Source organism: Platalea leucorodia, assembly GCF_965183815.1.
Source record: "Platalea leucorodia genome assembly, chromosome: 4".
Lineage (NCBI taxonomy): Eukaryota > Metazoa > Chordata > Aves > Pelecaniformes > Threskiornithidae > Platalea > Platalea leucorodia.
The window spans coordinates 112,095,169-112,121,695 of record NC_138826.1 but is presented as its reverse complement, the minus strand read 5'-3'; the positions used below and the strand labels follow the sequence as shown (position 1 = coordinate 112,121,695).

The 26,527-nt window shown below is 35.8% G+C and overlaps 2 protein-coding genes across 2 annotated transcripts in view; one reads left to right on the top strand and one right to left on the bottom strand.

Annotated features, from left to right (window-relative positions):
* The window catches only part of COG5 (component of oligomeric golgi complex 5), a 191,228-nt gene that overhangs the window by 141,107 nt on the left and 23,594 nt on the right, over window positions 1-26,527 (bottom strand). The gene's annotated exons all lie outside the window — the stretch shown is intronic.
* Window positions 13,330-15,281, top strand: GPR22 (G protein-coupled receptor 22; the record flags this gene model as incomplete). The annotated part of the gene is made up of 1 exon (XM_082308224.1): window positions 13,330-15,281. Exon 1 carries the CDS (start codon window positions 13,980-13,982, stop codon window positions 15,279-15,281), a length of 1,302 nt encoding a protein of 433 aa, XP_082164350.1. The 5' UTR covers window positions 13,330-13,979.

Genomic DNA, 26,527 nt, shown 5'->3' with positions numbered 1-26,527 from the left:
TAGCTGATGATAGAAGCAACGGCTTCTAGATGTAAAAATCCAGGTGAAATATTTTCCAAACGTGGTTCTATATTTTTGTCCTGTGTTTAATAATCTTCTATGCATGCCGCAAGGGCCGTTTCCTTAGAGATGTGTGGGGTTTTTGTTTAATTTTGAAAAGCTGGATGATGAAGTAGAGTTCTATAGTGTTTCTTCGATGTATTTTTTAAAATTTCATTAATTATTTGCATGTTCTGGGGGTTTGTTTTGCTCCCCCCACTTCCAATGCAGTTGAGGGCTTAAAGCAATTTAGACAGAAAAAAGGTTAGTGCAAGAAATAATTTATATTCTGACTTCGCCAATACATTACTTTACTTTAGGAAAAAAAATGAATGTCCTGAGAGAAAGATTTAGATATATGAACTATTTTTCCACTCAAACCTCAATTTGCTCGTTATTACTCCAAAGCATTGCCTTGGCTTAACTTTCTTTGTCAAGTCTAGTTAGACATAAAAAATCTGTGCTTAAAGACGTGCAAAGAGAATAAACGTAGAAAATTTATATAGTCCCTGCATTTTTCAAAAATAAATTTGTCTTGTATTATAGAGACTGGACAGATTCATGAAATACAGACAGACTTTCCAGATCTGCCCTAGGCTTCTAGCATGTAGCCAAACTGTTTTTCTACAAAACAGAATGATGTGAAGAGAAACTATGAAGCAGATACAGGATGCTCAGGTATTGTGGTCACGGACATTGCACAAGCAGCTAAAATCCTTAGTTAAAGCGTTAATCCACACTATCTCTAACTGTCCATATAAATTTGCTCTAGAATAAGAGTACTGAATGCAAACTAAAATTTCTGTGATGAATATCAACCTTTATTGCCCCAAAGTACACTGTAATAGCTGCTTTGCCTACAGGCTTCAAGATTACTGAGAGCAGCTTTTATACTCTCACAAACTGTATTAAGTACTTGCTATCATCACAGCCTGTAATATTCATCAAGGTATGCATTTAACTGACAACCAAAGAGCCCTAAGAGTCCTTACATACAGATGTACTCAAACACCACTGGAAAATTCTTGTTGAAGTATTCTACCCTAGACCAAAGTACATATTGATTATTGTGATAATGCCAGCTTAAAGATTTTGGAGTGGGAATGTTAAATAGGGTATTATCAAGAACCCAATAAACAGGTAGACACCTAGAATTTTCTGATGGAGGTGAACAAAATAAGTTTCTGAAGAATATATGAAAAATTTGCAGGGGGAAAAAAAGTTACCCTGGGGGGAACAGGAAGGGCTGGCTGAGTTTTTCTTTCTCCTTCGAGAGCAAGACAGCAGAAAAGGTATTACAACATGAAACAACTTTAAAGAAAAACATTTCCAACCTAACCAGCAGCAGGCTTAAAATAGTAACCACTTTCAAAGGGCAAGCTCTCCTTTCCTTCCATTCTTTCCTCACATTAAAACTAATCTGCTTGATTAATAAGAGAAATAATGTTCTTCTCCATATTCAGCTGTCTCGCAGGGAGAGCCATTTCTCACTGGGCACCATATCTACTGTGGAAAGAATGAGGACTGGAAAAGACCTCTACTTGTATCAAAACTGTAATTTCTCTTTTAGAAAGACAGCATGGTAACGGGCAGAGTCAGTATGTAATAACTCACAGGGTTTTCCTGTTGATAGGTTGTAGCAGTTGCTATATTCTGTCTTTCACATTTCCTCCAGGAGCTCCTAACCATAGGTATCAATTTGCAGAGTAGCTAGCCTACCTAGTAAAATTGAAGCTTCTCACTTTGAAAAGTACTGGAAATAATGCAAATAACATTTTTCCTCTTTCCCACTCCAACTACACTTTATAGCTCCTATCACTGCAACTCATTCTACCTATACGTTTTAATTTATTAAGTAGATCATCAGTGAAGGCTGCTGAAGAATCTGACAAGTTTTTTCTCCATAAACATGTATTTGCTCATCATCCATCGGTGTAACATAAACATCTCCACCAACCACTTTCAATTTCTCAAGATTTTATTAGTAAAATAAAACGGAGGCTTCAAGTCTAATGACTGCAAAGCCACTTCTAGGCATAAACCATACACGAAGCAAAACAGTATTCCCTTCCTCAGACATACCACTGACACTGTTGCTTTCAGCCTTCCCCAAAAAAACAGCAAATAAAAGCATTTTTCATACAAGCTCTGGTTTGCTCCAGTACTACAATAAGTCATTTCAAATACAACAATTATGCAGTGAGGTTAAAAATACTCTAGGAAATGGAAAAAACTGAAACTATGGTTTAGGCACAAAAATCCTTGATATTTGAAAGCTTCATAGATAAAATTAGTTCTTCATATGCATGCATTTTAAACACAGTTTACGTATTTATTTTAGACTCTAGAGCTACAATATGTATGTTTAAAAAAAACCCAGAAAATATCAAGGGTATCATATTTGTATTTCATTCATCCTCTTAAGAGAGATATTTTTCAACAATCAACAAAAAAAAATTAAACTCTATTACAGATACAAATTATGGAAACTACTGCACCCAAACAAGAGGAAGAAAAAAAATAAACTGAAGATGATACCAAAACAAATCTAAATTTAGATCAACATGCACATCAATCAAACGAATATTCTTTTGAGCAGAGTAAATGGTGAAGCCAACACACTGCACTAGCTTAGTTCAATTTCCTTACTATTATGCATTTATCATTACAGTTTATTACTTTTAAACTTCTCTCACACATCTTTTAATGGCACTACATAAACAGATTTTCTATCAGTCTCCCTGAACAACCTTGTAAAAATAACAACTCAAGAACTAAGGTGGCAAAGAGGGGAAGACAGAGTCCTTTATCATTAAAAAAAAATCAGACAAGAAAACACATAGCACTGCATATCCTTTTTCAGATTCTGAGAACTTAATGTGAGGAGTATCACCACTATCAGACTGATGCGAATGACTTCCTATATTTGAGCTGAACACAGGGGCCCGACAGATGGTTTTAACCACTTAGAGCAGTCATTCACAACTGGGGCGGGAATCTAACTACTGTCCATAGGTTTTATTTTGTTGTCTGAAGAAGGCAGAGTATGCTCCTGTCACTGCAGTTACACGGAAACATGCAGAGTTACTGCGCGTGGTCACTGAACTTTGACTTTAAAGGTAGTAAGCCTACCAGATGCTTTTCATATGTTTTTTTGTAGTGCTTCCAAAACAAATGAGCCAAGGGGCTAACTGAGCAAGACTGCGATGTATAAACTCACCCTGGTGGTAACCCTTACACTGTGGGTGATCTTAACAAAATTAAAGGGACACAGTTTATGTTGTGTTCACTCTTTACTCACAAGGCAATTAAGATCATAAGACTTTTGTCACTTAATTTCAGCTAGAAGAATGCTTACTATTAGGCACGCCATGTGAACACTTTGTCTTAATTAAGAGAAAATCATATTGCCTTCCTGTTCTTAAAAATAACTAGAAACAAAGTCTATCCAAGATCTCTGTCAAATAAACGACTCTAGAGAAAGTCTTCCTGTTTTCTTGTTTTGTTTTAAATTAGCAAATAAATAGTAATATGCTTAAAGCATATTACAGCAGGAAGGTGAGTAACAAAACTCCTGCATCAGGGGGCTGTAACAGGGTAGCTGGTGCTGCTAGCGCTGCTGCTGCCTGTCCTGCATACTTTGCCAGGCATGGCTTCCACACCATCAAGGATATCTGATGGAGAATCCTAAATCAGATCCTGAAGTTTAAACCCTGCATGTGAAGTTCAGCTACCTCTGAATCCAATTCACTCTAATAAGCCAGGCAGAAAGCTTACTGAAACATTTATATTGATGCTATTCTGCCATTCACCTACCAAAGTGCCGTCATGAGCTAGGACTTGGAGATGCTAGGCAACGCAGCAACCCAGGCAGCAGGGAGTAACACTGAAAACGCCTTCCAACGTACAAAATATTTTGACGAAAGCAAGGTAAGCAGCCACCTGGGACTTTAAACCATGAGGCAATGTTTCCTCATTCAACAGCCACACAGTGTCAGCACTCCAGCTTCAGCACTCTTCAGCTATCGTGCTAAACCACTTTCCAACGTACAGAACCAGCATTCCTTCAGACACACTTTCACAAGCCTAGACAATGCGAGCAGGTGGCTTTTTTCTTTGTATGTCTGAAGCAACACAAAAGATATCATGCCAGAACTCCAAAGGCCTTTCCATAATAATGAAAGCCCTCACTAAAATTCAGTAGCAATTGCCAACTCAGAACTAAAGATATTGCATAAAAGCAGAAATCTCTCTAATTCTCAGAGTACTCAAAATACAATTTTAACGAAGGAAAAACTAAATTCACAGCAATATTGCAATTTTTAAAGAAAAATGAAAAATTTATCTTGACATTTACAATGGCTACTTAAAATTTTGCCAATAACTACTACAAGATATAGCACCATTCATTGTGCATGTTTATACTAGAGGACAAACCACTTCCATGGAGAAAAGCTGGAGTCAGACTGATGTTAGTCAAATTACTATTAAATCTACCAGCCATACTTCCCTCCTGAGGATAATTTATATTCCTCTTTTTTTTTTTTTTCTTTTTAACTAAAATGCTTAAATAATTGTGCAATAATGCACCAGGACTATGATTTAGCTACATCACTAAGCCAAATTTACTGTTACAATATGAAAAGGATGCCCTCTCTATACATGAGTGATAACCAGCACTGGTTCTGTAATTCTTCTTTGGGATCACCTCATCATGCAAAACTAAACCAAGATACAGTTTCAGTATTAATTGCTAGAGGGCATGTGGCAACTTACACATTTCCTCATGAGTGCAGGAACTTCCCCTGCTGAAAAGGTCAATAGTTGAACTAACATGGAATACTACTGAACAAATAACCTATGCCTAAAATTACACAAAACCAAATGAATCTTCTAAGACACTCTTATTTTGTAGCGTAAGTAGGTAATTTTTCTGTAATCAAGCTGCTATGCTAACATTAACTCTGCATCTTGAAAATTAATATATATTCATTATATATAAAACTATATAAAAATATAAAATATATGTAATGTTATAATATATTATATATATGGCTTATATATAATATATTTTTTTATATTTTTTATATTTTATCTATTTAAAAATATTTGTCTTTGTGTTGCTTCCAAGGGTGTAGATCTTTGAAAATACAAGAGGAAGCACAATGAAATGATACGCAATTAAGCTGGAAAATCCAAATTTTTTTAAATCTATGGAGGTAATTCTAGAATGGAGAAACTGAGATCAACAATGTCCCATGTGTAAGAATGTTTTCTTGCAAGGGAAAAATGGAAGTTAGAAACGCAAAAAAAACCAAAACCCAACCTGAATAAGTCATAATAAAAATAACAAAACAAAGAAAGCTGTATGGCAATCAACAATCAGAGAGAAAAGAAAATAAACATTAAGGATAGGACTGAATGGAAAATTAATTCTGTGAATGTCAGTCTTTACTACAGAAAAGGAGTAACAGTCTTAGACCCATTCTCGATAGATGAAAGAAATGAGAATAAAGTACTTGTGTCAAAAGGAAGAAAAGACTGCATTACCATCAGAGTCAGAATGGTACTTATGTACAAATTCTAGCAGAGTTTTTGTCATCTACTCAGCATGTCACTCAAACAATAATAAAACCCTTTTAACTAGAACTTCTGTGCTGGACAGGAGTCAGATTTACACCTTTTCAACATAAAAGCATGCTGCAGCATGATCCAGGCCAGCAAGCCATAATTTCAGTATCAGGTAAAACAGATCACCTTGACAAATTCAGCATAACAAGGGCACGTCAGTACAGCTCCCGAACAGCTATTATCCAATGTTTATTTTTCCTTGATACCATAAAAGTTACTGGATTTTCAACGGCATTCCAACAAAGTTCTTTGCAACAGACTATTGGGGAAACTAAGATGCAAGAAATACATTTTAGATATGGATCACAAGCTGCTAGAACAGATACAAACAATAAACTATCCAGAAGAGCTATGCTGGAATTGGGCATCACACTGCCCAGTGTAGGTAAGTGCGAGGTGCAGGAGGATCTATCCAGCTGGAATTGTGCAGGTGCACCATGTAAATAATGCTGAAGAACAATCCCAGGGCAAGATGTCCAAAATCACCCAATATTCAATTTCAAAAGCGACTTAAGCTCTAAAGAGATTATGTGTCACTGAAAAATTTGTATGAGTTAGGAGACCAAGTCTCTTGCGAACAGAACAGATGACATTTTTAGACCCAGAAGCAGTAAAATTCTAAATAGTCACTAAATGAGCAGCAAGATTCAAACTAGGAAACAAGACGTGCAGCCCAAAGAAAGAAACAGAAAGCGCTGCTGAAGCATTCAGGGGAGATAATCGTAGAAACCAAAAAAAGAATAATGCAGAGAACAAGGGAAATGAGCGGACACAGTTTCCCAACTGTGCCAATAAAGATCTTCACGAATGTGTCTATTCCATGACACCTGGATGTTGAGACAGTCTGTGACAGGTTTATGAAAAGTTAAACCCTAAAGCACATTAAAAGAATGCTAAAACTCCAAAATCAAGGACTCTGATAGAAAACATCAGAATTGAGTACTTCATTTGACCTGCTAGACCTTGTGAGCCTAAGGAGTCTTTTTAACAAAGTAAGCTTCTTTAAAAAACTGCAGTGCAAGAAGCTGCATTCGGGGTGATCTTATCAACTCACCAGCAGCGTTCAGACCTCCAGATCCACAAATGACCTACCGCCATTTCGGACCACAGTAACAGTCGATGTCAGGACGTTACTTCCTGCGTGTAGAAAGCAAGACGGTAGATAAAAGATGGAAGAAGGCCAAGAAATACGCTACAACTTCCAAATTTCTGGACTTCCTGATCTCAGCAATACACAAAACCATACTCTAACAGATAGTTATGACTCCTGAAACTCAATTTAAAAATACTCCAGGGGTATATGCTATGGCAACTGCAGTTATCTCTACCCCTGCGCACCCAGCGTCTCTCTACATGCACATGCCTCTCTTCCCTTCTGCTCCACTCTGCTTCAAGCTCCTGCCTCTCTGCATTTATTTTCTCCCCACATCAGACCCGGCAGCCCCAATCCTTCACAGCTCTATTCTCTGTCACATTCTGGGTCTCCCTCTCCCCTTGTGTTGCCATTCTCAGCCCTAAGAGCCTTCATCACCAATCTCCTGGTTTAAGACTCCTGTTCCCTGGTATTTCTACCCTCTCATTATCCTTCCACCCCACTTTTCACTCCCCTAAAGCCCAAAATACCAGTCAAATTCTTTCTCTTCCATTCCGTACCGATACAGAAACAGGTATAAAAGAACAGCACATTTTTCTGTCTATGCTGGGAGTCTGCACATAGCTCTTTTTGCCCACTCTTCCCTATCTACCCTTTGAGGATGATGTCATCTGTTCACACCATCTTAACTAGCATCTGCACAGCAATGGCTTGTAAGCATGTCTATCCATCCACCTACTCCTGATTGCCTCCATATGGTACTGCTGCTTCTCCTGATTTTCTCTCCAGAAAACTTAAGCTTGATATGTTCACAACTCAGCTCCTTATCATTCCTCTCAAACACTTTTTGCAGATAGAACTTTCGCCATTATCGCCTCCTGTAATATAGGAAGTCTTCCATGACCCCTTTGCCTGCGTTTGAACCACATATCCACGCTACATCCAAAATCCTGTTACAATCTTCCTCCGTGTATACATCTTTCTAACAGTACAGCTCATCCAATATCTCCATCTTTGTTCAGGCACACACTGAAGAATTAGAAAGGGAGACAGAGATTCATCTGTTTAAATTTAGACAGGCTTCCCTACTTATCCTAAGTCATATTGAAAGTGAAGCAAGTAAATCTCTTTAATATATTAGTATTTATGCTTTCATTTCAGGAATCCTCTTTATCGCATCACCCTTAAGAGCTATGCTGGTATCACTGGTTTCAAGCTCTTGGGAGGCAGACGACACAGAGAGCTCAAAGAGCTCCATCAGTTGCTACTCAGCAGAGCCAGCTGGTACCTACTGATCTTTGTTCCAAGTTTCTGCAATCTTTATTTTCTGAACGTAAAAGAGTGCAGAATAGGAAGCACACTAGATGGATATGTAGCCCTTTTAAAAAATAAATAAAGTATGCTGTTACCTAAAGATAAATAATATATTGGATGGCCATCTGAGAGAAAAAGTAAAGAGAAGAAATGCAGACATCTGCGTTACACAACTGCATTTTATAATTGCATTAACAACTTAAAAACAGAGGACCCCATCAAAATTTGACCAAAACTGCCATCTTAATACAGCTGCTTATGTAAGAACCATGCCTTAACATTTAGTACTTTATCAAATTTAAAAAAAAAATTCTTTTAAAATCAAGAAAAAAAAACAGAAAAAGCCCCACACCCCACACTTATTTGAGATTAAAAACTACCAGCAGAACATCTTATACTCAGATATCCCTGTATTACTTGCTTCAGCAAACCGACTTTTTAAAAAAATATTATCTTGGATTGTATACTGAATTTATTTCCAAGGTTTATTTTAGCATTAGTACCAATTAAAACAGATCTTGTGCTACGCTTCTCTTACGCCTCATGATGTGGTTGTGAGCATCGTTTATACTGATAGAACTGATTCAGAAAAAAGTTACAAAACAAAAAAGTGAAAATTTAGACACCCCTTGACCCCTGCAAAGCGAAGGACAAGAACATAATGAAAGACATCCTTACAAAAACCTGTGAAGTGTCTAGCAAAATTAATGTGGAACATACAAGACTTTTTTTGGAAGTTAACATTTCAACAAAATTAACAGCCTAGACTACTATACATACATTGTACATGGTGATGGATCATAAAAATCATTATTTTCTGATTCATTAATTAAACTGAATTATCAACCAGTTTTAAGGGTCTGCATAATCTCTGTGAATCCTAATAGAAATTTTCCTAATATACATGCGGGTACCAACTTGTCCTGAATACAATTTATTCAAGGCAAGACCTAAATGTTCGCTTGCATATAAACATATCAGGTGAAATTCAGCATGGCTTAAAGAGGCAGGTTTATTTCAGAGATTTTCTTAGGACCAAAAAAAAAAAAAAAAAAAATCACAAATCGAAAGTAGGCAAATTCAAATATAGATTGTTGGGAGCTTTTTAAGTAATAAACGCTTAATCCCCCCCCTTTTTTTTTTTTCAGTGTCATGTGGTTTCCAGTGTACACAAAGTAGAGAGTGAAAAGGTAAAAATAAAACTGGCATACCCTTAATATATTCCAGAATTCATAAATCATTTGTAAATTTAGTCCTTTTATAAAAGAATCCTTATATAAATCGGGGGGAGGGGGGCATCAATCCCATATATGAAGCACAATTTAAGCCCAACATCACTGACCAATCAAAATTAGTGAATGCACTGCATCTCTCTGCAGTGAGGAGAAGCGACAAGGTAGGCTGTCATTCTGCAAAAGCTGCCCATCGCAAGCTTTCGTCTCAGAAGCACTGCTTTTCTTTTTTAGAAAGCTTGAATCTCAGTGGTGTCTCTGGAGACAAGAAGCCTTCAGTATGTTAAATTACTTTCATTATGTATTTTCAGATGCTTATTGATTCTACAGTAGGAAGAGTGGGAGACTGCAGCAGCCTGTAAACCAGAACTAAAGCAGTTGTATACATTAGCAGTATGCTGAAACAATGGCACAGTACAGGCACAAATTTTCATTAAGGTCATTTTTTGAAGATATGCTTATTACCCTCTTTCCCTTCTACTCTGCTAACAAGTGAACAAAATGAATCCCTCCAACCTGGAACTGCTTCACCTGCATCGAGAATTTATCAAATCTTTAGTGGAGGTAAGATCTGTTCCTTATTATGGTATGCAGAATAAGCAACATTTAACAAAAAAAATTGGAGAAAAAAGGGAAGAGATCAGATTCAACTTACATTAAGCGCTAGTATCTTGTTATATTTGAGACCAGGAAATATTCAAATGCTATTTCCCCCTCCCCATTAAAAACACAATGGTAGAAAAATGTTATTTTGTATGAAAGTCTTGTAGAATATTAAGAACCTGTTTTGTTCGTACAACATAAAGACAGTACAGTTTAAGCTAATACAGTACTGGGGAAAAAAACCACATAATGCAACCAGGAATATTTTTTCCTCCCTCAGCAGTATTTCCAAATATTGGCAGTTAAATATGTTACAGATTTATTCAGTTACTCTTTGAAGGATCGGATAGTCTGTAATTAGTGTATACTTATTGCTTTATGAAGGTTGGCTAATATGACTAATCTCTGATTGCTCAAGAAATCCCCCTTTTTTGGTTTTGTTTGTTTTTTTGGGGTTTTTTTGGTTTTTTTTAACTTATTTCTTTCATTACCCTGTAAATTCAAGCCGTTTATTAAAATCACGGATTTGCTAAACATTTATTTCAAGAAAGGAAATTATAACAGTGTGCAAATTAAACAAAAACATATTTCCTATAAAGCTCATTGACTCTGCTCGATTTCTCATTAGAAGACAAGAGAGTTGTATGCATAAACTACCTGCTCACAAGAGCTATAAAACTACATTTTCTAGCTCTAGTCACAGATGCTCTACATCCAACAGTTATTGCTTCTGGTCGGGTTTTTTTGTAACCTGCACTATTTGGAGACCAGGAAACTTGTCCAAAAAACTAAATTCACATAAGTTGACAGAAGAATGACATGATTTTACTAGCAAATAGTGAACACACCAACTGATTTTCTATGTAATCTGTAAGATCCAATTTTAGAGATCTTTTATTCATTAAATAAGTGATAATAGAAAATATATTCTTGCATTAGTTTATTTCGAAATTATAACCCCTACTTTTAACCTTTTTTTTCCTCCCCTTCACAAGGGCATGCAGCAACTAATTCAGTTTTACAACTGACAATATGAAGAATGCAGTTGACCGGGTATCTTTCTAGCTGTATGACCTACAAGCAGCAGGATGCATCACTAAAATGTATTCTTAAGACATAAAGGAATTAGAAACAAAACATGGAACACACTTGCATTACCATTTACGTGCACGACACTTCAACAAAATACATGGAAGACTAACACATCTGCTCAGATTTTCATTAAAAGAAGAGTGCAATGATTGATTCTTAAAATGGTGAGCATTTCTTAAAGAGGGATTTATAATTTAAAACCAGAATTGTGGAAACTACTGATGCATGAAGAAACAATGAAACATGAATTCCCAAAAGGAGAATATGCATACTTCACCAGCAAGCTGAATAAGGGTTTAACCAAGCTTTTTTTATACTACTCATTAAATAACTTATTTGTCATAATGACTAATGGATATTTTTCTCTCAATTTTATGGTCTGTTATGTATTCTCCTTAAATGAAAATAAACCAAATTAGGTAACTCATGGTTACCCTCAAAGCACGTGAACTGGATTTTATGATGTATAGCAACTTCTTTGACTAAGCCATCACTCAAAAGTAATGAGCAGGAATATTACAGAAAGAAATACGCAACCATAAACTAAAGGATGTCTACATACACTCTGAACACAGAAATCAGAAATTATTTTTTTTTAAACCTGGAAAATAAAAACAGGCTGCTACAAAATGCAACAGGGGAAAGAAATTAACATCACTTAGAAGAAGGTTTATTTGTTATTGCTGGCTTGAAACTCAGAACAGACATGCAGAATATGCACTGGTCTGTAGAAGTATCTCAGGCAATTAAGAAGTCCCCATGTTTAATCAGATTTTTTTGCTGCTGAAGTGCTGGAACAAAAAAAAGAAAAAAAAAAAACCCTGCAAGGAACGAAATAAGAGCCCAGCTACCACTTGGTTTCCAGGTTACAGTGCATGTCAAATACCTGTCAGTGACACCATGTATCAATTTATGACAAGCTGCTGCAATGATCTGAAAGGCCCTTGAGGCGCAGAGAACAGGTAGGTCAGCAGTTGCATGCACCCCACCTCTGCTCAGCATTTGCAAGGGAACAGGCACTGTCCAGACAGGCGATGCGTTGGGTAAATTAGCTCCCTGCCTTGACGTTTCTGCTTTTATTTAACTGAAATCTAATCAATGTAACAAGGAGGTGATGTTTAATCTATTCATACGACTTAGCACATCTGAAGTTTTCTGTTTTCACAGAATTTCAGTTGGCATAATGTTAGAGTTAGGAGCATCGTTTGTTTTAGCAGCTCTGCTTTTGATTTCCTCCTGGCTTTTGCTAATACGAAAGAACTCCATTTATCCAGTCATGCATTTGGAATGGTTTCTTGAAATCCATTCACAGCCAGGACAGTGTACACAGAGGAAATCGTATTCCTGAGGGTTAATATAAACCCAATAGAGGTTGCCTAAATTAGAAATTAAACAAAGCTTTTGAAATATTTCTTGTTTCATTTCACATCTGAGACTAATACGTTCTAATTTACATCTTTTGTATTTAAGAGGCACATGTGAAATAACTGTTGAAGCATACCAAGAATTTTCATCATACAATTTGCAATTAATAGTATTGTGCAATTGAGGCTTTTCAGAACTGCAGATGAAATCCATTTGCATATTGTATCCCAAGTGTGCTTAATTCATACTTTCATTAAAAAAGAGCTCATTTTTGTTCACCTTGGTGCTATCCATTTTTAATGTATTCAGAATGGAACAAAGGTCTGCATTTAAATTTATTTTCATGCCAAGTACGTCCCCTCTTAAATTTAAAGCTACCTATTAAAAAAAAAAAAACTCAAGTATCATAACAAGAAATTGAATAACCTGTCTTTTATTTATTCATTTCATTACAAACTCAAGAGCTGGCTGGCAATATAAATAACACAAACATCAGGTATTACATGCAGATGCTACATTTACAACCTATTGGCATGTATAAAGCAAAGCAGATGAGCCACAAAATAAAAGATCTCCTAGATGTAATAAATGCTACTTTTTTTGAACCTCACTTACTCCTAAGACAAACATGCTATGTATATAAATCTGTTGGATTTAATTGTAGTTTGTATTAAAAAAACAAACAAACAAACAAAGAACAAAAAAAACCAAACCCAAAACCTTGAAAGAGACAATTTTCTTTTTAAATATTACTTTCTAAAATTATTCCCTTAAATCTGTTCTGGAATAAAATTAAATACTCTTCCATTCCATGTAGGCACTGATTTCTTGAAGAAATTGAATATTCAAATCAGAAAAAGGAAATGTAGTATTTGTATAATAAACTCCATTACCCCAAACCCACAGAAGTTTTGCATTTGAAATTATATATACTTATAGAAAATTGTTGTAGTGGTAAGTTTCACACATGGAGATGCACACAAGATAAAAGTGAACGGAAGTCTTCAAGCTCTGTAAAAACCTGCTGAATTACAGAACTTCAAGTTTCAGCCCACAACACTACTGCAAACTCTTCATAAGAAAGAGGCTGCTAAATTGCCATAAGTAATTTAAATGTTCTTTTTATGATACATAAGCAACAGTGCTCCATGTTCCTATCACTTTCTTTTTCCACAAGAGCCTTTTTAAAATGATCTTGAGTACTAATTTGTTAATACTTAACAACATTCTTCTAAAACGACCCTCAACACAATACAAAGGCAATGCACAAGTATAGTTTATTCAACAAATGGGCCCTTTGTAAAAACCACATTACTATAAATAAAGCCTTGTCTCCCTAAGTGGAAGCTTTTCACTACTTTTTTTTTTTTTTTTTTAAACAAATCCTGCTTTCCTTTAAAAAAGAAAGACCTTATTCTAGATCCTCAGGCTTTTGAGTCCATGCCAACCAAAGCTGTAAACATACAGTAAATCAAGAGTTTGATAAGAATAGATGCTTTTCCTTTCTCCTCCTTCCCCAGCATTTATTTACAATAAGTGTTAAAAAAAGAAATCAAATAGTTCCGTATTTTATTTCGTCTTTCAGGAGAAAAAACAACTGCAACAAAAGAATGTGTTTCTCCCCCATTCTGGAAGTCAACATGCAGTCTGAATCTAACATTACAGTTCGAGATGCCATTGATGACATCGACACCAACATGTACCGACCACTGTCATATCCATTAAGCTTTCAAGTTTCTCTCACTGGATTTTTGATGTTAGAAATTGTTTTGGGACTTGGCAGCAACCTCACCGTGCTGGTACTTTACTGTATGAAATCCAACTTAATCAATTCTGTCAGTAACATAATTACAATGAACCTTCATGTACTTGATGTAATAATTTGTGTGGGATGTATTCCTCTAACTATAGTTATCCTTCTGCTTTCACTGGAGAGTAACACTGCTCTCATCTGCTGCTTCCATGAGGCTTGTGTCTCTTTTGCAAGCGTTTCAACTGCAATCAACGTTTTTGCTATCACTCTGGACCGATACGACATCTCCGTAAAACCTGCCAATCGAATTCTGACCATGGGAAGGGCTGTGATGTTAATGACATCAATATGGATCATTTCACTTTTTTCCTTCCTGATTCCTTTCATTGAAGTCAACTTTTTCAGTCTTCGAAGCGCAAGTACTTGGGAAAATAAGACACTTCTGTGCGTGAGTACAAACGAGTACCACACTGAGCTAGGAATGTACTACCACCTTCTTGTTCAGATTCCAATCTTTTTCTTCACTGTTATAGTAATGCTAATTACATACACCAAAATACTGCAGGCTCTAAATATTCGGATTGGTACAAGATTTACAACGGGACAAAAGAAGAAAGCTAGAAAGAAAAAAACTATTTCTTTGACCACTCAGCATGAGACTACGGACGTGTCCCACAGCAGTGGAGGAAGAAACGTCGTCTTTGGCGTAAGGACTTCTGTGTCTGTCATTATTGCTCTACGCCGAGCTGTAAAACGGCACCGGGAGCGACGAGAACGGCAAAAGAGAGTCTTCAGAATGTCCCTCTTGATTATCTCAACATTCCTTCTCTGCTGGACACCCATCTCTGTTTTAAACACCACCATCTTATGTTTGGGCCCAAGTGACCTTTTGGTAAAGTTGCGATTATGTTTTCTAGTAATGGCATACGGAACAACTATATTTCACCCTCTACTTTATGCATTCACGAGGCAAAAGTTTCAGAAAGTTCTGAAAAGTAAAATGAAAAAGCGAGTTGTTTCAATAGTGGAAGCAGATCCTATGCCAAATAACGCTGTAATACACAACTCATGGATAGAGCCTAAAAGGAACAAAAAGATTACCTTTGAAGACAACGAAGTAAGGCAGAAATGCTTAGTACCTCAGGTTGTCACTGACTAGATTTCAGTATTCACCAAAACACATCAAGCGGAATATTTGAACAAATTGTAGAAAAATACTGCCAAATAAGAAAAACTTTTTTTAACTATTGGTGAGACTGTAAATTTTCAATATATATGTTAAATAGAGTAGGTCTTGTATATTCAATTTCTTCATTATGTAAGATATATGTTGCATGGCCGTTTGTTAGCGTAACACCATGTGTATATTTGTCAAAAATATTCAAGTCTTCTTTTTTAGAAAATAAATAGCCTTAAAGAAGTGCAAACTTTTAAAAATATTTGTATGGCTCAGTTTCTCTGTAAATATAAAAGAATTTTTAAACAAAAATTCCAATCAGGAATATTTTTCTAAAGCACAAATTCAACATATTGCATGATATGGTATTTTTAAATATAATTCATAAACCGTATTGATCAGATATATTCTGAATGCTATACAGCTACAAGTTGGACATATTTGGACCTCATATTTAGATAGCCACTTATTTCAAATTTCTCCAGCATGCAATTACCATGCACATGTAGACAAAGCCGTTTCCATGATGTCCTTCAATTAATGGTTCAGAATCGGTTAATTTTGATGGAGGGAAAAAAAATTCATGTTGGTCCAAAAATTGACAGTACTTTTAAGAAAAGTAGAAAGTCTTGTGTATACAATCTCAGACCCACAGTTTCTACATAGAAAATATGCAGCTTTGAATAATTACACAGGAGGGATGGAGAGGGTAAAGGGGAAAAACAGCCTAAATGAAGACAAAAATCACAAAGTTATTGGGCTTGATACTAAAAGACAAAGAACCAACAAAGCCATTCTGTTGCAAAGTCTTAGATTTTCACACTGAAGGGGTTTAGCTAGACCTCTAGTGTGACATCGGGACCTTTTATGCAGACATTTTTCATTCATGCCATCTGTCTACATAGATAGATATGGCTGTCAAGTGTCACAGCTAAAGTAGAAGATAATTTTCTTGCCCTCAATAACTTTTGTATTATTTTGACTTCACTTCTCCTTCAATGATGTTCAGTTCTAGCCATGAAACTGCTTTGCCACAAACCAATCACCAATACCGCTAGCTACCCTATTTCCCGGACAGCCACGGTATACCATCTTTCTACATCCTCTATTTCTATTTCATCTTATAGCTGCAATGAAGAATCAAGAAGCCTTAAGGAGTCATCATCATCCATAGCACTGTAAGCAAGAATTAAGATATTCATCCAAACAAAAGTTTGTTGAATGGTTTGCTACCCCATGCTTAAAAAATTCATTGTTTCAATGAACAGTGGCTATATTCATTGACTTAGTTACCAGTTATGGAGGGGGGGAAGTGGAAACAAAACAAAAAACTACAAAATCTGTTAGCATGATTTCACTTGCCTTATTATATAAACTGCTCAGTGTGTCACCAGCTACCAGTATAATTAAAAGGCTAATTCTCAATAAGTATTGGCTTCTATAAAAAAAAAAAAAAAAGAAAAAAAAAAAGAAAAAAAACAGAGAATATCCTTGACTACGAGAGCTAGTTTGACTAAAGTAATACATAAAAAATGAGAATTTCTGAAGCACTTTCCTGAAGTTGCATAAAAAAAAAAAAAAAAAAAAAAAAGGTGTGGTCTTAAGGGAGCAAAAAGCTATTTTCCATCACACCATTAAATTATTAATCATATGTGTATTGCCAAAACTGTTTTGGTGGTTAAAAAAAAAGCCAGTACTTGTAAAGTACTTAGGTTTACTTAGGCTCATCCCTTAGCTTACCAGAACAGAAGACTAAAAAAAATAATAATACAGCTCCATATTCCACAAAGACCAGCCACTTACAATCATCCAAATTCTACCTGGAAGTTTTATTATCTAATTGATAATAATTTGTTATCTAAAATTAATGTGTAACACATATTCAAACATAATTTCACTGGCTTTTTTCTAAAAGCTAGCCCAACAACACCTGCATTCAACTGTACCCACTTACAGTGTTGATTTCATCCAAGCTGTCCCTAGTTTCCTACAATAATTTAAATCTTTCCTCTTATTTGAGAGGTTGCGGGGGGAAGTAAACTTAATGGGTTTATGCAAGAAGCTTTTTTTTTTTTTTTTTTAAATCCCATATGCTCCAAATGTATCACTTCAAAAACATTCTTTCAGGAATAAGCTCTTCCGAAAAGAAATGTGCCCAAAAAACCTAAGCAGGAACTATTATGTTTTCTTTTTTGTAACACTTCTTCCTTTCTCTGACTAACTATCCTCTGTATTCTGAACACTAGAAGGAGGAGAAAGTGGGATCTCTAGAGTTAATGGCATTACATGATTTAAATGATCACTTATCTTCCAATAAAGCATTCTTAAATTAATTAAAAATACTATTTATTTATTTAAAAAAAAGAATAAAAGAAATCATAATGCCACAACACATGAATAAGTTTACACCATGTCCTTATCTGAAATAAGCATTTAAGAAAAGCTTTCAGACTTCAAAGGTTTCTTGACAACATGACTTTACTTTTTAAAATTAAATAAATCCTCAAGAACTACACGTTTAGTGTTAAAAGCTCATTCATTAGAAAGTCAGATTCAATGAAGCAGTACTTCATAACAAAGAGAAAATGCAGCCTAGGAATTAGTCAGAGAGATTAAGTCAGGTTTTAAAGGCTATGTCGATCACAGTCATTGATTGCCTTTAAGAATATAAGCAAGTTCATTTTTACATTTACTATTCTTCACCTTTCATTAAATACAGAAAAGAAAAAAAAAGGACTTATACCATGTTGGAGTACACTTTGAGGTCTGCAGAAGAAAATTCTGCATAGAGCAGGGAGCAACACAAGTAAGAATATGTGCAATCCTATATACACACAGGAGTCATTATAAAACAGAATCATACGTGATCTGTACCACAAAGACGACAGATTTAACACAAACAAGACAAAATAAAGAGTAACTAATGAAGGCACTCCGTATATCCTACAGATACAGAAGAGGATTTTAGGAGGGATATGAAGGTGTGCCGTGGGTGCTTGACAGACAGACTAAAACGGAACGCAAAAATAGGCAGCATCACTGGAGAAAAAAGGGCAAATATATGCCACAGTATTGTACAATAAGAAGCCCACTACATTCTTAAAAATTATCTCAGCACGGTGAGTCATTAGTTCAATTACATTTCACACCACTCAGCCTAAGGCAAGCAGAATTGTACAGGACTCTCAGAATATTAATTTCAACAAAGACATCTCAGAAACACAAGCAACCACCACCAGTTTCCACACGTTCTCTGTCCCTAAAGTATTAGCTGGTATCTGACTATGTTGCCTTTTAACTTCAAATGCATTTCCATTCAATTTTACATAGTAGAATGAGGTTAGCCCACACTAAAATTACAAAAAAGCTGAGTACAGTGCCAGTATCTATTAGAATATTCAAGAAGCACACCTTAACACACTAGTACATCACAAACCAGTGAAACAGAAATGTAAATACATCACAGATATCTGGTTTCAAGTTGGCAACAATTTTTACAGATTACAAGGCACCGCTACACAGTCAGAAGTTCTGTTTACTTCATTAGTGCCAGGGGAATAGGAATCTCTTCAGTTATTTCTAAATATATTAGATTAAAAATGTATGCATCCGGATACATATTAGATCAATACACCTCTCTTCCTTCATTGTTACATAAATACACACATGTACATAATACATAATTATTATACATCCATACACTCCAGAAGTGGAGCTCAACATCAGCATCGATTTTATATTTATATGGAGGGGTTTTCGGTAAGAGCATCTCTGCACTGCACAGACAGGCACTGTGCCCCACCACGCATATACTTAAATGCCTTCTCTTCCCCACCACCACCTTTTTTTTTTCTTTTTAAATGAAATAACACATTCAACAAGCTGTATCATTTACCTGGGCACAAGGAAATTTTTCTGCTGTTACGTATATCATATTGCAATGCACATAATAGTTCTTTTTCAACATCAACGTATGTGCTAGTCGTCAGAATTCTTTGATAGCTGAATATTTTAGAATATGTTTGTTTCCTCTGAAGAAAGTGGTTTAGTTACCAATTGCCATTAAACTCTTTTAAAAGGAGAGAATACAGCATTCTTTAGCAAAGTTTCAATGTAGCATTAAAAAATACAGAATACACTGGCTTATACTTCCCTCCTTTATTGTTCAAACAAAATACCTCCAACATATAGCTAAGGACAATCAGCTTCTGTCTTAAAACCTTCCAGCTTTATAACAGCCAGATTCCACTCCCACTTCACACATTCTGCTGTAATATCACTGAATTTATTTGTCTTACACCAACAGGAGAGAAGAATCTGACTCTCTAATTACCTTCTCCTTTTTCTACTTCATAGAACACTCAGGCAATTCAAGAAGCAAAATTAAACACAGGGTTTGGGTTTTGCTTTGCTGGGGGGGGGTGTCCAAAAAAAAAGAAAAAAAAACAAAAAAAGGGAAAAAAAGAAAAAAACCCAGACATACTAACTGACTAATACGAAAATCAAAATTGACTCATACCCAACGAGTGTTAAAGAAGAAGGATGTGCAGAGAGCATAGGTCAAGAGGAAAAGGGCAGAAGGTGGAAGGAACCGCTGTAAGGCAGCTATGGCCATCGGGACCACAGAAAGGTGGAGGGCAACATGCACCTGCCATGGAAAGAATGCTAACCTTATTTTTTAGATTCTAATAAAAAAAAAAAATACAAGAAGAACTTATCTTTGAATCATCGAGTGTGATGAGAGCACCGAGAGCATGCATTATTCTACTACCTCTTTTCCTAGAGATAAACTATACATTTTACCGAGTACAAAGTACATACAGAGTACATGCATTCCAAGAACAGACCTGAAAAGAAGATGTTATTAGATGTCTGTTCCCAGCAATAAATTTTTTAAAATGCTGTTGATTTTTCCCTCAAATCAGTATGGGTCAGATAACTTCAGTTTGTCTTGATGTGTTGAGTGTGTTTCACTACCACAGTATGTTTTCAATTTCTGCTTCTTTATCTCAATTTAATTATTTTTTGTAGAGTAATAAATTGAAGGAGAAATATCATTAGACATCTTTATGGTCTTTGCTAAAATTACACTTCAGTGATTACTATAAATTGAGCCAGAATGGAAGAAGTACCTTCCTGTGCATTTACCTCATAGATTTCTGTATCAGCTGTTTTCCTATTTTACAAATAAATTCTCACACAATGAAAAGAAATTGAGTTGAAATGAAAAAACAGAAGATTTACAGTGAAAGTTCTGTGGTAGGTACAGAACCTGAAATATTAAAACCTAATTTATTTTTTATAGTTTGAATAAATTACATCCTTTGAATATAAGCATTTCTATATCCTCATTCTGCTTCCTGACACTGTGCAGCCAGGCAAGCAGGCAGGCAGGCTGACGGCACAAAGCTGTTGGCAAACAGCACGCCCTTGTTTCCTTTCCAAGATGGGATTTTGGAAATATACTTTTGGTTTCTGTTACCCTGCTATGATCTCTAACTTCCTACCCTATCTTGCAACAGTTTAACTTGATACCATATCTGATAAACAAATCAATGTCACTGCTGAAACAACATTATTGCTGCAAAATCTGTCACTCTGGCTATGTCAGACTGTTATTAACAGAACAATATTAGCACAGCTTTACTTTCAACTGTACTAGGATCTCTCACAATCTGTTCTGAGATTTTACTTAAAATTAAACTCAATTTAAACTCACTTGGGGGGGGGGGGGCAGAGCACAATAACTGACGACAACCTATTGCTACTCTGCACCATGGTTTTCTTCCAACTCTTGAAATAAGATATTTTTCATAAATCCCTGTCACAAATAAACAGAGAAGGAAGAAGTAGGAAAAAAGGACAGCTTCCCACATTAGTAAATTATTACAAATATCAGTGATACTTTGTGCACTGGGTTGCATTTACCAGTGTGCTGAAAACATGCATAAGGAAAAAGAAAATGGGAAAGGAACACTATTTACAATGTATATATCATCACAAAACAAGAGGTGAATGGGAGCACTGCGGTTGTAGAACACCTTAACAATAATGAGGAAGATCTAGTATTCCTGCTAACAGCTCTAATAGCTAGTAAGTGAGACCTATCAATGAACGAGAAAGGACAAAACAGAAGATGCAAAAAGAATTTGTGGGCAAAGCGAAGGTTTTAGCAGAGTTATGTGGTTCAATAACAACAACAGTGGCTTCCACAGACTAAATACCTAACCCAAAAAGAACTCTCATGGAAAACTGATTTTTTTGTGTTTTGCCAAAATACCACACACCTGCACATACATGGAGTACAATATAGCTAAAATAAGACGACTTAGCATATGTATTTGTTGCTACTGCAGTCAGTAAGTAAGGTATTTCATGAGATCTTGTTTTCAGATACAACAGACTTTCTAGAACTATATTTGCATGTCATAAAAACAAGAGCGTTACTTGAATTATAAATTCATCTTCTGAACAGTTACCAAGCAAACATCAAATCATAAGAAATTTCCAAATTGAGTGAATCACTTCATTTTCTATGTTTAAACAGGAACAAACATTTAAGTTTAATAATTTTGACCATATGAGGTTATATGCCCATAATATAAAATGGAGCTACACGGCTCATCTGCACTCATACCAAACATGTATAAAGCACAAAAAAGTGCACATGAAGACAAGTTAAAGACATCTTTAAAAAGATTAATGTATTCAGAAGCTTCTGACAAATCTTGCCTCAGTTGTAGAGCTTATGGTACAGATTCCAGAAGCAGTTTAAATAAAGTGGAATAAAAGTGGGAAACTTTTGATTCAGTCACTGAGACTTTGTTTTGGTCAAAAATCTCAAGTTTCTATTACACCTTTAGTTTGCAAGTTAGGTCAGCTGAAAATGGGGGGGGGGGGGGAGGGAGGGGGGGCAGGAATCTTTGGAATTGTAGACTCTCTGCCATAGAAACAGTATGTTCTCAAAATAATAGGATGTTCCTTCTTTTAATGAGGTTAGGTCTTCACATCTTTCCCTGAAATGACATGAAAAGAGATACGAGACCATGGTGTTCTTCAGCTGAAGAGGATCTACCTTTAAGATAACAAAGCCAGTAATCAGATTTGGTGCCTGTGAGCAATGGAAGGTTGGACCTGAATGGTAAACAAATAAAAAGACTGGACTACTTTACTTTTCAAACCATAACTGAGAAGAGTCCATAAAATTCTCGATGAAACTAATATTTGAAAATTATGTGCATGAGTAGGGAGACAAAGAGGAAAAACTACTCCTGTGAAAACAGCCTATTTTTAAAGCTGTTTCCTATGTGCAAGAATTAAATCTTACTCTACACTACTCATTACTTTCTATTACATACAGCAGTACCATCACTGATCTTTAAGGCAAGGCAGAAATGACAGTTACAGGAATACTGGCTCCCATCCAGGACCTGAACAAAGATTAGACTTCAGCCTTATTTTCATAGCTATTTGGTTAGATTTTTTTAACCTGAACTGGCTCACACTTTAATTAGACATGAACAGGATAAAATTGGTTATTATGTTTAAGATTTGAACCACCAGTATTTACTTGAGGAATTACGACAAAATTGCGTACACAATCTCAATTTTCAATTATTTTAGACTCCGGAATTTGCCAGGCCTTGTTTTCCAGTCCTTAGCTTTTGTCATTTCTTTCTCTGCTAACCAAAGAGCCCTTCTGTGACCCTTTATTTTCTCCCCATGAATGCACCTCTACAGTCTTAATCTTCAAGAAAAAGAGCCCATTTAATCTCCCTGCTGTGACATGTATAATTGCATTTATTCACAGGTATCCACAAAACTATGGTTTTATTGGTACAGCACAATTCCCTACGCCAATTGCAGAAGTACAGATTTGCCTGACATAGCTGCATGAATGCTAGAACAGAAACATTGGTAAAGCAATCCCAGCATGGATGCAGTCCAGTTCCAATGCTTTACAGAACCTTAGTACCATATTTTCATATTTTTAAAAACAGAGATCATAGGGTTTTTTTCATTTTATTTAAAAAGTATGTTATGTGTACATGTTGAACATTCAAGGTACTCTGCCAATTCACAGCTGCTTCTGCTCCAGCAGTCTGCCTTGATCTGAGGCGTACACCCATAGAAAACTACCATCACCTTACATACCTCTGTTCCTCTCTTCCAGCTCCCCTAGTAACGAAATTATTTACCAAGAATGTAGAGCAACTGTGAGGTGACGAGAAGATGGCTTATTTAAATATTTACTTAGGGGAACAATACCTTAAGGGAGATTTAAGTCATCTAAATTGTAGATTATGCACATAAAATAAATCTATAATGCATCTACACAATTTCTTTAATCAACTAAGTAATCAAAACACAAAAATTTGTTTGACAACACATATTCTCCATAAAAATGTAATTGACTATCATTAATTCAGCTTTACAGTCCTGAATTCTTCTTTCAAATGAATTCAACTTCTCTACTGTTTTTCTACAGCAGCTTTGTGTCTAACTGACTTTGATTTCAACAGAAATACCCTGTTTCTCCTTCTCAATGTTGGAACAACACAAGTTGGACTTTCCCCTTCCCCATTCAGTAAGGAGTTACAAACAAATGGCTCTGGGAAGTTAGTACATTTGTGCAACACCCTCCTTAGTTATTGTTGGATTACAAGGTATTCTTACTTTATGGAAGAACAAATTACCTTGCCTCCAAAAATAAAGCAACAGCATTTACTGAAAAATCCTCCTATTCTAAATCTTTACGAACAATCCGGAAACTTGTATGTAAGATCATTCCATGGTAGGTGTCTTTCTGGTTCCTTCCAGCCATGGATTTTTCTGCAATATTTTAAATTTATCCTACCTATACTCTATGCTTGTAATGCATTCAGTTGTGTTTATACATTGTTTTCCAATTGTAGTTGTTGTCTTTGCTTTGTCACTACATTAGCACAGGCCTCAGCTGGGAGTACCCTCTTTCTTGATTGCCAAAAAGCCAATATTTCACAATTTAATATAGTCTTCTCAGTAAGCTTTTGACTTTCAAGTTTGTCTAAATACATTTGTCCAAACTACTGAACAGAAGATCTCTGCATTGGAAAATTAACTCTTTCAAAAATGAAACATTAAACACTGCGTCTATTCTCAGTTTGCCCTACGCATCACGACTTGCCACTCTGGCAACAAGTGACTTCCAAATCCAAGAAGTTTATTTATTGTAAGAGAATCCAGAATAGTGTTTCTCCTTGTTGATAATTCCCATGTTAGAAATTGGTCACTTTTTACCACTGGCCATAGAGGACAAATAGTATAGGCTCCCAACATTACTCTTCCACACATCTCAGAAACAGGCTTAGACAGCAATGCTTCCATTTTTCTGGTTTAATTCAATGGGTTGTGAAAGTAACATCTTTTGGATTTTGTTAGCTGGCTCTCTAATCTATATGCATTTACAGATACTTCTACTGTAACTTCTCATTCTGTCACCCCTAATGAAATTTTCCAAACATGATTTGCTACCACCATTATTTGATATTCTAGTGACCATTCTAATCAAATGCTCACTTCTTTTTCTTGGTGATCACAAGTTACCTGTCCGTTTCATCCATTTCTATGCTCTCTCTCTCTCTGACTATTTCTGAGTCTGATTGCTCAAAAAGAAAAAAAAAAAATCTGTTTTCTCAGACACATAATACTGAAGTGTTATTTCTGAACTAACCATGTTCTTCTTCAGTAAAACCACCAGGTTATGCACTAATAAATGCTTCAGTTCCAGCAGAAAGAAAAAGATCAATATTATGAACTGCTTCTCAGTGTTATTTCCTTGACCACTAAAAAACTGATTTCACCATTGGCCATAGATAAACAAAAGGAAGCACACATCCTCCCATCTACTCTCAGCCAACTCCCCTAGAAAAAATACGTGCAACATTTCTCCACACCTTTGCATGGGGAAGTAATTATCTATTGAACTCAAACTGCTGAGCCTCATCACGTTACAGATCATTACCCTGGTTCTGGGAGAACTAGCCTAGAGCTTACTATTGAATTTCCAAGTATGTAAATACTCAGGAAAGCAAGAGGAGAACAAAGTAAGTTATAAATGCCAATTCCTACCAGAGCTTCGGACGTTGCATATGCAGACCTGCCTGAAATGCAACGTTGCCATTTCCTTGTAGAACCTCCACGCAGAGCAAAACAGACGACTAGATCTGCACTCTTTCAGTGCATCATTCTAGCTGTAAATGGTGTCAAATTCTACAGAACTGAATTTTTCCGTACTAGTTGTTAGTGTCACTGACTTGTTTGTTTATAATAGGTACTCTGAGTCCTTGCTCTTAACTGTTTACTTAAACTTTTATACCTACTGAAATACAGTGAGAATACACCACCACTCAATTTAGAGATGACGTTGCTCTGCTTTGCCGATATCCCTGCATTCTTATTATTTTAAATTAGGTAATCCAACTCTTCCTGAACATACACAGACACCTGTGAGTAGATACCTTTTTCTTTGTTTATATAATATGTAAAAGACACTACTAATTCTTTTCAAACTCTTGCCAGCTATTTCTACTCTCTACAATGTATTGAAAATTTACAAGATGCAAAAAGATAAACTTTCAGAGAATCACAGATAACTTCTGTCTCTCTTCCCTTCTCTCTCAGCAAAAAGTAATTCTTTTAAACTTTTCTCACCTTTGGTGCACAAAATTTTTTTTTAAAACCAATACAGACTTTTAAAGTCAGTGCACAAAACATTACTAGATTCAAAGGCAGACAAAGCTTGCAGATATCTCTGGGTCTTGATAATTTTTGTATGTCACCTGGAAACAGAAACCCATAGCTTTCATTTCTACTTTTAATTATGTAGTTCTATTAAAAAAGTATGGCTACCCAGTAACAGAATACTTTGCCTCAAAACTCAAAGATGCCCTAAGATCTGTACTAGTTACACAATCATAACTGTTTCAAAGTAACTAAAAAATAAAAGAAACCCTCTGAAGTTGTATTTATCCTATATTTGGCTAAACACAAGCATTCACAACTACAAGATTATCTGTGTTACTGGTTCTTCCAAATCCTTTCATATCCCCGCTCTCATGACACACCCTAGCTAACACAAAAATACTTACTGTTTAAACACTTAAAATGATCAAGGGGTAAAGCAAAAACAAGGTCCAAACACCCTTACCAGCTGGGATACCATCCTTCTGGTGGGGAGCAAGTATTCC